Here is a 12948-nt window from a genome sequence, read left to right on the forward strand (position 1 = left end):
ATTCCATATTATTGATACAACACTAAACAGAAGTGAATGAATGCGTACGGAAAAACAGCTAAGAAGAACAAAAATAAAGATTTTTTTTTTCCTGTTAGAACATGCAGATCATATTTAGATTAAATATACAGGTTCAGCATTCAGCAGCTTTGACCTACCTCTAGAGCCATATAAAAATACCTTTATTCATGCTTTATGTAATGAACTGAACTTGCTGACGGTAGATCAAAGGCAAAAACTAGAGTGTATACTGTGCTTTGCTGTTGTCTCCAGCAGTAGAAATACAAGACAAATGAGAGGAAAAAGGACAGCTAGTCATATTTAAACAAAGCAAATACTGGACAGAAGCCAATTTCAAACTGACGGAAAGCCAGGTAAAACCAACTCATCTCACTATAAATCAATTTCCTATATTTAAACAGAAAATGGAAAGAAGGGAAAGGAAGGTCCTACTAAATCTTGCCGTGCATTTGGAATATAGGCTGTGCATTTCTTCCCATACCTCAGCCTGTAAATTTTCTGAATTTTCAATTTAAATTTTGTGGACCAAATTTCTGCTACTAACAGCAATGTAATGCTAGTGTCTTCTCCTCTGGGGTACAACTGAAATAATGCACTGGGAATCAGTGTCAGTGGTTTTATCACAATGAAGGAACTTTTGCCACTAAATTAATTCTTCTGCCCTAGACTAGTCTCCCCTGCTGCACTGCAACATTAATTTCTCTAAGTTTCAAGGTGAATATACAACCAACTTTCCAAGCCTATGTCTGCTCTACATTGTGCACGTGCACATCCATCCACACACAGAGAGACACAGTCTAATTAGGATGTACGCTACTGCTGATCTGTTTTGACTCCCCATGCATTTTATTCCCCAGCAGCAACCACAGAGCTTCAGGAGATCCACATCAATAACAGCAGAGCTCCTGCTGGCAGCTTGTATCAGGAGAAGGATTTGCAGAACTAAAAGGTCTGTCTCCCTCCAAAATTCACCAAAGCTTCTCCCAAATGAGGAGAAGCTTCACACGAAATTCTGCCTGAAGGTCAGTCCTGCTGTGTTTTCTTCCTGTTCAGGAGCTCCTGGGCATGCCTACGGTGAAGTGAGCAAAACTTCCTTACGTGCTCAGCTAACTCCCAAAGGCAAGACCAGAATGTCATCAGGTTTGCACCTCATATGATAAGACCTCAAGAGGTGTTTCCCTTCACACACCTTGCCTGTTAGAAGTAAAACACGAGTATAAAAAGTCTACAAAATCCCTCCAATCCCAGGAGATAAAATAGGGGGGGGAAAATAAAAAAAAAAAGATTATGATGGCAAATCGTGGGCCAAGAAGCTGAAGGCTCCAGTTTTGTGGTGCGTTGGGTCATATGCCAGCGGGGGAAAGGCCTGTTCAAGTGGGACCGCCTGCATCTTATAGATAGAAGTAGCTAATCTTCTTAGCCAAAGACTAGTTTAAATGCCCTTTTCATTGCTCAGACTAATAGCAGATGGAAATAGTGCAGTGAAGGCAAAAGTAGCACAAACTTACTGTGCTGGAACAAACATAACAAGGAATGTTAAAATAAAAACAAAAAAAAAAAACAAAAAACCCCACCACACTTCACACCAATATATTTATATATTATAGTTATATAAATAAATTTCTTATTTAACCTCTGTGTTGACTTGCATTACTTAAGCATTAAAAAACTCTGGTTATAACCTGCATATAGTTGTGAAATTCTGTATCAACAAGAATTTTGATGAGTAACAGAACCAGCTAACAAACCTGGCTTCCTATAGATGCACATGTCCTAAGCTTCTACACACGCACACAAACACACACCCCAGCTCCTACTTCATATTCTTCCAGGCTTCACCCCTCCTCTGCATTTTGCCAACTTTCTTTCCATTGCTTTTTTAACTCTCCTCTCAATGCAGTTAGTCCCCTTCCCATAAACAGCAGCAGGACAAGGAGCACGGCCTGTCACGGCTGGCTCCAAGCTCACTCCATGAGCTGGCTGTGCTCACGCTACAGCCTCTGCTTCATTCATGTGGATCTATCTCCTCAGCAGCTCATTTTCACAGAAATGTATAGAAGCTAATAATCTTTGGGAAATCCTTTGTTAAAATTTGGTTGCAACTGGGCAGGGGTCAGAAATTGTTAGGAAGAATTGACAGTGCAATCACATCAGCCTTGTTTCAGAAGGAAACCAAGGACTAGAAACATCACTGATTTTCTTTGACATCAGCAGTCTTTGTAGTAATTCAGAGGTGGGATCTTGAATGCCTATAGACCTCTGGGATAATAAATATCAGGTGTGGCTCTTTAATACTCAGCTACATTGAGCTAGAGAACCAAAGGAACATGTGAACTTGCCCTATATTAATATGGGAGAGACATTTGCTGGAAGTCTAGCCCACAAGATGGGCCCACATCATAATTAGGGTACCTATAGTTTTCTTAGAAAACTTTCCTACATGAGATGCTGAATCTAAAACAAGGTTTCTCTGTTCTGAATGATCTGATCACTGGATCACTTGTAGCAGTACATGCCTAGAAGCCAGCAGTTATGACTAGATTACATTAAATATGTAGAAACAGAGGATATCCTAATGAAGCGGTAACATTTACACTTTGTTCCTGGCAGAAGCTTACTTCCAGAGTTAAAGGAAATTGTAAGCGAAGCAGGCTGTAAGAGAATGAAAACAACGCAATGAAATACAAGGACAAATCTCCAAAACGGAAAAAGTGTTTCACAACAAGTCGAATGGTTGGACTTGACGATCTTAAAGGTCTTTTCCAACCTAAATGATTCTATGATTCTATACAAATTAAGAAAGATGACCAGGTTGGTCAAAATCCTCATCCTGGTTAAATGTTTATGTTAATATGGCAATCAGGAAAAGTGAGAGATGACAATGGAAAATAGGAGAAACGGCAACCTACACAAATTACATGCTTTTGCCACTGTAAGAAAATTCACATGGAGAGGTAAACAGTTGATGGTATCCTGAAATAGAAGAGAAAGACTGAATTGCAAACCATCATCTCTGTTTTGCACTACCTGGATACTAGCAGGAATGCTCCAGTGTACAAAATAAAAATATATAACTGGTCTTTCACAACATATTGTAGATACTATTAGTGATTCTTCTTCACTCTGTTTAATTGCCTTGAATATACAGTGAAAGGGAATGGGGATAAGATGAATCTGGATGAATTTGACAGTGAAATAGTCTACCCTACAGCACAGCAACTGCCCAGTATTATACCTTAATGTCTTTATGACCCACTGTCAGATGCACAGAATATTATTGACACTTTTTAACCAAAATACCAAAGGTTCAGATGGATTCCACACCACAGACTGGAGATCAAAGCCACACGTGAAGTATTCAACCCATGCTCAGACTGTCAGTCAACGAAGTAAGGACTACTGGCACACAGAGATTACTCACAGGGAAGCTTTTCATTTGTTGGATTTGAGAAGCTAAGGAATGCATGTCTGCGCACCCATCCTACTGAGAATGTGTGTTCACAAAACACATATTTTCAGTTTGCAGGTTGTGTCACCTAGCATACCTCAGTGAAAGCCTGTAAGGATGACTTAAGTATTTGCAGGCTAAAACAACTTGGCCTTTCCACAGATAAAAAATGGTCCATTTAAAAAATCATTAATTTTGTTACAGTAAGAGATAATTAAATCAGCCAGCAGTTGAAGACAGCCAGATGAGAACAGAATCTCCCATTCTGTTGCTGATCATAAGTAAATCAAAATTTGTCAAGATGGGGGAAGAAAAGTGCCCTCTGCTTAGATATGGTACAGAAATAAGGCAAGTCACCTTCAGACTGAGACTCTTCTCGACCTCTGACAGTCTTCCCTATTTCACATTTTGCAGGCCATCAGTGAATTGAATTAACCAGTGAAGTAAAAGTCAAAAAGACAGTGTCATTATCAACAGCATACAAGTAAGGACAGTAGAGACTGAAGGTGTCTTGCAAGAATTCCCCCCCTCCCAATCACTACTATAACATTGTCTGAGTAGCAAATGCAAGGTGATGATTTCCAGCATATTTGTATTCTTTGCCTTTTACTCTGTTGCATGTTTTTAGAGACTCTTTACTAGAGAGAATGGGGAAGAGGCAGAGACGAAAAATTGTCCCAAACAGAGGAAAAGCAGTCGCACAGAAACTTTGAATTCATGGCTAAAAGGCTTTCAGAAAAGTTTTTCAGGTAGTCAACCTCACACCGTATTTGCTAAGGAAAGTAATTTTTCAGTAGTTATATTCTGTTACCTTTATTTTCTTTCCTATTCTTCCCAGTACTATCAGTATCATGCTGCATTTTTCTTGTGTGGAAGGCAGTCATCACTTTGCCTAACCACCTCACACCTGTGTAAATCAAATCAAATATTCCTGTTAGGGTTAAGAGCTCTGTTTTCATGACTGCCCCACAGGGAAAAAACATGGGAGTCAGACATCCACATGGATATCCTCTATTCAATAATACAATGTCAGGCTAGTTTTTGTCTATATGCTGTTTTCCCTCTTCTTGACTGGAACATAAAATGACTTCATCATGATCACAAGTTCATATAACTATTTATGTGAGTTTGTTGTGATTCCTTGAGGTGAAGCTTCAAGTTTTGAGGGAGGAAAGTGCTGTATTTTATCAGGCTGAATATTATTGCTCCAACTCTGAGAACTACAGATTTCTATCTATTCCTTCTATTCATGTTTTTAATCAAAGATGTTTATGACAGTGGATCTAGAGGATCAGAGAGATCTGTACTCCGTTTCCCCACTATCTTACACATGCTGTGTCTGCTGATTTGCAGATACACATACTGCTGTCACCATATGACATAACACTTTCACAAACTGTAGACTGTTTCCATTCCTCCTATACCATCCACTAAGCCTCACCACACTTACCGGCCACGCCGTCATGTGTTCTCTCATCATTCAGACAACCAATGTATAAAAACCTGACGCAAAGTGGAGTTATGCCACGTGAGGATTTATCTAGTGCCTGCAGGACGCTAAGCCCAAGCAGCAGAAAATCCCTTGATGTACTGATATCATTAATAATGTGTAAGACTTAGTCGCAGTTGTAATTGTTAAATACAAAGAAATAGATGCTGTCTGGTAGCAATGCTTCATATCATTATGTAAGTTAACACATATATTGACAAATTCAGGCATTTAAAAGCAAATAGAAGCTTTCTAATTGTCCTTCCTTATTGACTGAGCAACTGCATTAACAAATTGATTTTCAGACATTAGCGGGCAGAAATTGAGTGCAAATGAAAAGGATTTAGCACAATGAAATCCAACCCCTTGAAACATCCTACATCATCTGGAAGTTCCATGTGACAAATTCCAAAAAAACAGAGCTCCAGCCACATACTTCATTACAGGCCATGGACTAGGCAATTTTTAAGAGCATTAAACAAGAGTTTCAAGCTTTCTGTTGCTTTCTCCATTATCTACAGAGATATGCTATTATTTTGTTTACACAGTAGAACTGATGTTTTTTACATTAGAAAAAATCCTGAAGCATAAGAAAAAAAGATCTGGTATGACAAGCATTGCAAATACAGTTAAACTACTGTAATTATCCTCATAAGATTTTCCCATTTGTGCTCTGATCATCACCTTCTTCACAAACTTAATTATGCCTCATTTGTTCAATCTACATTAATCTCTGTGAGTATTCCAGGTGGAAAAGAGGAGTCTGTCTGTAAGTGAAACTTTAGGTAATTGTTATATATTATTATTTTATTATTTTGCTATAGATTGTTTTGTTTATTTTAATAAAAATGATACAAACTAATTTTGGGGCAATACGAATATTGAGTAGGAAGCTGGGGCATTTACGCAGCTGAAAAGCAACACTGGCTGGCTACCTTGCACGAACAGCCATCAATTCAAAGATCATCACTGGACAGATGATTGAACAAATGAAGAAAATCATGCTGTTATCATCTGCATTTTAAACATTAGCATTAATAAACTCTGATTCCCCAGCAGAGGGAACCTTTCCACAAATTTGACCTTTGAGAAAGTCAGAAAGAAGAACAGCTGGGAATAAATGTGCTTTGTGAGTTCAATACTGAGATACGTACCCAGTTACTACTTAAGATTTATGCACTTCCAACACTTTTAAAGTCAACAGGAATTTATTACATTATGACTGAGTCTAGACCAATTCAAGACCCCAGCAAAATTTAAGGCTAGACAAGTTGTTTCCTCTAACTTTGGATAAGTCCTAGATTTGCTCACCTACCATGACTGAACTTCATTTCATTTAGGTTGCTTTTTGAGATACATTAAATTAATTTTATTTAATTAATCTACTGAGTCACAAAACTGCTGCCCTACACTCAAACGCATTTGAGCACAATACCAAGCCTTAAAATCTAGTACTATACAGAAGTAGCAGTTCTTCTTTACACACAACTTCACTGACCTTCAAAACTGAGATATGCTAATGACACAAAATGTTAAGCTTGAAAAGTATCAAATACTAAGCTTTTAAATTTAAAAAAAAAAAAAAAAAAAGAGATACAAGATAGTCATAATTTGAATATATTCCAAATATATTCCATTCCGTGCCTTACCTGAACCAAATTCCATCCCTTTAGAGATTCAGCAATGATAGAAGTAACTGTTGCACATACGCCACCAAAAACCATCAGGTGATTAGGTCCGTATTTTATTGCATCATAGAAGGCTTTGAGTCCTTTTGCATTGTCACACTGAAAAAAACAAAAGGAGGCAATATTCAATGACACAAATAACATAATTAAGAAATAAACTACTGGGCAGGAAAAAATCAGGGGTTGCACTGATGTAAAACTTGTACAATATATAACATCTTAAGAACGAAACATGAAAAATTGGAGCACTCTGTCCTAGACCCTTAATGTGCTGTAGTAAAAGAATGGGAAAATCCCTTCCTACATCATTCAAAAACCGTTATGTGTTCCTTGCAAGCCAAAGCTACAATATCTGAATTTTGATAACAACATTTGTCAAAGACTAAAAAAAGCCCTAGCAGAAACTTGTTGACTGAAGCCTTTTCTACATTCAGAGCTACCATTTCCCAAAGCAAAATTTAGAAGCTAACACCAGACATCAGCAGGACTACCACAGCTGGAGGAACATTTGACACTACTCATGGTCTCTGTAAAGAAAGCTCTGCCTCTAATGCAGGCTCCTAAGGAACCTCTCCTTAAGGTCCAACCTCAGTATTCTGTGCAAAAATGTATTTAGGACAGCATGAAGTCTTCAAAATGTATTAAAAAAAATATTCGTTTAAGGTGTTATGAATTATTTGGTCTGCTCTCATAGCTCACCCTGCATTGGGCAGAACACTAAATTACCTTCTAAAGTCCCTTCCAACCTGACTTACTCTGGGCTTCTCTGATAATTAGTTTGATCATTATTTCAGGTGTAAAGAATATCAGCATAAACTGGGACCAGGACTGAAAACTAAGAAACGAAGGGTGATGCTAGCCAGAATTGCAAAATATATGAATATCAATCCCTGAATGGAGTTGTATCAATTATTCATAATAACTTATGTGATCATGGCTTAATTCCTGAGCTTGCATCAGAGTATTATTAAAACATATACCTGAAGTTAAGAATTTGATTCCAAATTGTACTGGAAGTCAGGAATGGCAACAAGGTATAATGGTATCTGCCACTACTCCTCTAGCAGCCACTTCGTTATCTCTCTTTCTGGGAAAAAAAGAATGTCCTGCCCTCTTTTGTCTCCTTTACAAAGTCTTCCTCAAATGTAGTCTTTCAAAGAACTACCATACTCCAGCCTCCAACATTTCATTACTACAATTCAATAAAACAGTTCATTTAGTATCAGCATCCAAGTAGTAATTGTATTGCATTCTGCTGAGATAATAAAGATTTTGACTAAGAAGTTTGCAAGCTTATATTAATCTTCTTACTGAATTAATATGCTAAAAGAAAAATTATTCTATTTGCATTCTATCTGCAGGAATAGAATGATTGCGCCCACTTATTCAAATGGATACAGATTTTTACTGAACAGACTTTTTAAAATTGCACAATATAGTAAAAAAATCCTTATTATAGGAAGAAGAGGAAAAAAAACCCAAAACAAAACAAAAACACACCAAACATTCAGTATGGCAGAGGCTCCCTTGCCAGTTTGATGGATTGGTGGCAAACTCACGTTGTGGAGGTATTAAGATTGTGATTACTGGAATAAGCAGTCTTACTCTTCCACCCCCTAGTTAAAGATCAGTTTATCTCAAGCAAAACTAGAAGGCTCAGCTGCTTCTTTACTTTTATAAGCAGCCAAGGACACTAGAGCTTTCAGTACCTGAACTTAACTGACATTTAGCCAAGCCTTTGCCCTCATCCACTTCGCCATTTCAAGCTGCAGCAACAGAAATTGTTGAACTGGTTTTCATACCAACTTAAAACCAGATAATGTAATTATTTATTTTTTTGCATTATGTCACATTTTCAGTTCATCACTGAATAACAGTTTAAGCAGCATACAAGTCATATATGAAATAAGGAGGATATTGATAGTAAAGTAACAGTCAGAAGCTGTAGCCCATGAAGTGCTACATGTGTAAAAAGTTATGGGGAAATTAAGTTCTGTGTTCTAAATGATAAAGACCTATAGTCTGTTATTTGAAGTAAAATTCATACTCAAATTCACCCTTACATCAAAAAAACACTGGTGCATCTTTTAACTGTTATTTGTCTACAAATTGTTTCTCACTGCAGTAAAGTAATCTTATGCAGTGAAGGATCCCAGTAGGTCAATTTGCTGGGAGGTCCAGAATTACTATTATGATAAGGCTTTTTCCTTCTTGTTTATTTGATCTTTTCATGTTTATAAAGTTACTTGCATGAAAACAACACTTTTTCAATCACGGTGATCTCTCGGGGAGGTAGGCTGAAAGCTTTATTCGTCTCTCCCAAAGTGAAAGGATCACACTGCTGAGATACATTACTGATCGATCCAAAGTATGCACGAGAACTTGTGGGATTCTCTTCAGTTGAAAGCCTACCATGTCTTCAGCTTCATACTTTCTTCCTGACTAGTCTCAGCTCTCTCTCTTATAGGCCACCACAAATAATTACAGGACTCAAGTCTGCTCCTTGAGCAAATCTGCCAAAATAATCCAAAGTGTGTCTCAGAGATAAAGAACTTACTACTCTGGCTGGCCACAACTGAACAGAAATGAAAGGAAAAATGAGAAAGATGGGAGAAAGCAGACTTTCACATTTGTTTAATATCACATTTCACAACATACGCTGTGTGTAACATTCTTCCCTGCAAGCAACAGAACAGTCTGTCACAAGCATTAAAAAATAAACATTCAGGTAAAAATAATAGCCCTACCAAGTCAGACAGACAAGCAGTTAGAAAAGGTTTCTTCCTGCCTCTAGTCCAATGAACATATCCTCAGCAAGTCCCCAAAGCCCTTTTAACAACATGACTTTCTCAGAGATCCCAGAAAGCCACCACTGCTGCTCATGATCTTCTATCAGCAAACCCTACATACATAACCCTAAAAGTGGACAACATTGTTGAAAGACAAGCACAGACACCACTTAAATTCCCACCATATAATAACCATATGAGTTCTTGAATCGCTGTCACCACATAACTACAGCTAGGTCCGGGAGCAACACTATGCAGCAATTTCATTACAGTACAACAAAAGACTCCATAAGAACCAAAACCCACATTAAAAAGCAGAGGCTAGAAAGTCCTGGCCACATGGGGATGACAAGAAGCTGACTGGCTTATTAATTGGAGCGTGACTAACAGCAATGAAGGGGAAAGAATCCCTCATAAAAAGTCACAAACTTAAACGATGAAAAATATCACCCCAAGGAGCCAACGCTGTTTCTGCTAGATAGTTTTGCTCTTTAACCGAAATTATCATCTACATCTCTATTTTACTGAGCTGAACTGCAGCCAGCTCACTTTCGACTCATATATGGAAACAGACAGCCATGCGGTGCTGCTGATCTTGAATGCATATTGAAACACTGAGGATGGCTGCAATACCTTTCATTGGAGAAATGTAGTTTTACCATACATTTGGTAAATTTGGTATATGGTACGACTTTCTTCAGAGGAAGGGGCTGAGAACTACTCACCCCAAACACAGTAATTGCAGTGCTTAGTCTCAGCTAAAAACTGGTAATAAGCCACATATAAATAGCAAACATACATATTAATGAAATAATTACATTAAATGTAGCTCTTAACACACTGACTTGATACAGATTATATGGACAATTCACAAGGAGAAATACCAGCAAATCAAGCAAAGGTCTGTGAAGAGCCCCACCTCTCACTCTGACAACAGCCGATTAAAATCACAGGTGGCACCTGACAAAGGCATAGTTTCCATTTCCAAGGAAACAGAACCACTTACTTTGATGAAGATAAATAGCCAGATGATCTGCTGCATAGGAGAGGGGTTGAATGAGTTTGGGGATTGAAGCGTTAAACTTCCTGAACCCTCTTCAAAGGAGAGGCTGGCAAATAAAAACTGTCATCCTCCACCAAGAAAGGAACCTGAACGAAGAGGGAGGAAGTACTGCCTGAAGCATAAGGACAAGAAACCTTGCTGGAGAGAACAGTGCAGCAGCCGAATACACAAGCGAGACCTTCTTCAAAGGCCCACTGCAGCCGAGAGAAAGGATGTCCCATGTGAAGGACACACATCACTGAAGTCGGGAGAAGCAGCATAACTGACTCACGAGGGTTGCTGGCTGCCAGGAAGGCTCTCTGGCAGGCACCGAGAGAGGTATCGGGGTGTGTACTCAAACCCTCAGGGCCATAAGCGTGACACAATGCAAATCCTTAGTGCACAGAATGGAAATTCGTATGGGTCTGATACGTAAAACTTTGCTGACTCCTAGAACATTGACAAGTTTGAGTAATTACAGGACTAGCAGAGGGCAGATACTTGGGATTTAACTGATCTAATTAGATTCGCATAGCAATGAGAACTGTTGTGAATTGATGCACTGGTCAGGTGCATGATTATATTTAGATTTCTATGTGTTGGAGAGCTATGCCCAGCTGTTTCTCAGTTAGCTATATTCTGGCACAACTCTACTTGTCTGAGTAAAAGTAAACCTGAGGAACCATTCTGGTATCTATTGAATTACTGACTACTGAGGTCAGAGGTCCTTTATGATAAGAGGGAATAACCAACAACTGTCATCTGCATAATGAAATATCAAACTTTCTGAAGTGATATGAGAGCTTTCAGCAGCACTCTGCACTGAATATCATTGGAAAGAGAAGCAAATGCTCATAAATATATGATGAGACTTCCCTGAAGAGAGAGAACAGAGGTACAAAGCCTTATTCCTATCTGCAAAATCTTGCTCAGGAACTAACTCCACATTAGACTACGAGTATGAAGGGAGATAAGAGATGAGGAATACCAAAATTATTTTTGTCTGATTTTCATTCACTTCTTTAGAGTCATTAAGCAATACAGACAATTCAGTGAAGAACATACAGGCAACTGTTCCACGCTACAAAGGTCAATCAGGTTAATGTCTAGTGCCTGGGTTTGTGGGCAGGGTATGCTTCTCCTGAGGTATCCTCTTTGTTTTCAGGTGCAGCTTAGGTGTGCAGCTTAGGTACTTTCAGAGCCAGCAATTCTATTTTTGCATTTAATCACTGTAGCTGGATTTTTCTGTCCATGGGTTTGTACAACTGCTCTTAGAGCCACCACTTTGACAACCACAACATGCCGTAACAATGTAATTACCCAGTGAAAGAAAAAGCACTTCCTTTCATTTGTTCTAAACTTCTTCACACCATGCAAAGTAGGTGTGAAACGTCTTGCCAGGGGATGTTATGTTAAAAGTTCACAAATACATGACAAGAAATTGGACTAGTTTGTAGATCAAAAAACAATCCCAAACTTCTTAAGAGAGACAGTGATTTTCTCAGGAACCTCCTGAATCACAAAAATCCAGTGGCTAGGCCAGTGGTGTGGGGAAGCAGGATTAAATACTTGCCCTGTCCTGCCCTGTCTGACAGATCATGTCTTCCAGGACAATGCTGAGTACTTGCAACAAATTGTGGTCTGAACCACTGTAGCCATTCTTGTGTTCTATATTTGAAAAACAAAAACAAAAGCAACCCCCTCCAACAACTACGTCAAACTTTTGTATCTTAAAGCTTTAGCTTATTCACCCCAAACTGTGGGCTTTTCTGTATGTTGCTCTCATCTCTTAACTACTAGCAATCAGATTTTATTTTGGTTTAGAAGGAACAGACACGGCAGAGAAGAATTTGAACTGTTCAGTGAAATATTTCCCAGTAAATTAACCCTCTACCTTGACATCTCTTGACACACTTTGAGGCTTTACCTAGCAACTTCTTTATCTAGTCCTGCCTGCTGTACAGGGAATAGCTCAGAGAGTGCTACCACTAAGGTATGGGTGCTTGGCATCCCATTTAACAGCTCAGGTGCCACCTGCCTCTTAAGTCACTGCCTCCACAGCAAGGATGACTACTCACTCTTCTGTCACCTCACTTCCTAAGAGACCTTCTAAACACCTTGTGAAGACTCAACTTCTTGCTCAATGTCATTTTCTTTTTCTTGGTTCACTATTTGGGAACTATTTGGGAACCCAGCAAGGTAAACAAAAATGTCCTGTTTCTCCTTATAAGAACAGTATATATACTTGCTCCATTTGTTATATGGCTTATATTTTCTTTCTTGTTACTATTTCTTTGAGTCTATAACATTTACACTGGAGGACTCCAATTTAAGAACTCCAATATGAAATGAAGTTGGAGTGTAGCGAGTAGATAAATCCTGTGTAATCAAAATTGACTCTGCCTACATTTCCACCACAGTTAAACACGCAGTAACAGTAGAGATCAAATTATCTTCCTCTTTTCACAGTA

General features: G+C 38.6%; 1 protein-coding gene across 1 annotated transcript in view; it reads right to left on the bottom strand.

Moving 5' to 3' along the window:
- Positions 1-12948, bottom strand: part of GABBR2 (gamma-aminobutyric acid type B receptor subunit 2) — a 491408-nt gene that overhangs the window by 377738 nt on the left and 100722 nt on the right. The window contains exon 2 of the mRNA XM_064443206.1: positions 6608-6745. Within this exon, the coding sequence (XP_064299276.1) occupies positions 6608-6745 (138 nt within the window). The remainder of the gene's footprint in view (positions 1-6607; positions 6746-12948) is intronic.

Source organism: Phalacrocorax carbo, chromosome 2 (genome assembly GCF_963921805.1).
Source record: "Phalacrocorax carbo chromosome 2, bPhaCar2.1, whole genome shotgun sequence".
Lineage (NCBI taxonomy): Eukaryota > Metazoa > Chordata > Aves > Suliformes > Phalacrocoracidae > Phalacrocorax > Phalacrocorax carbo.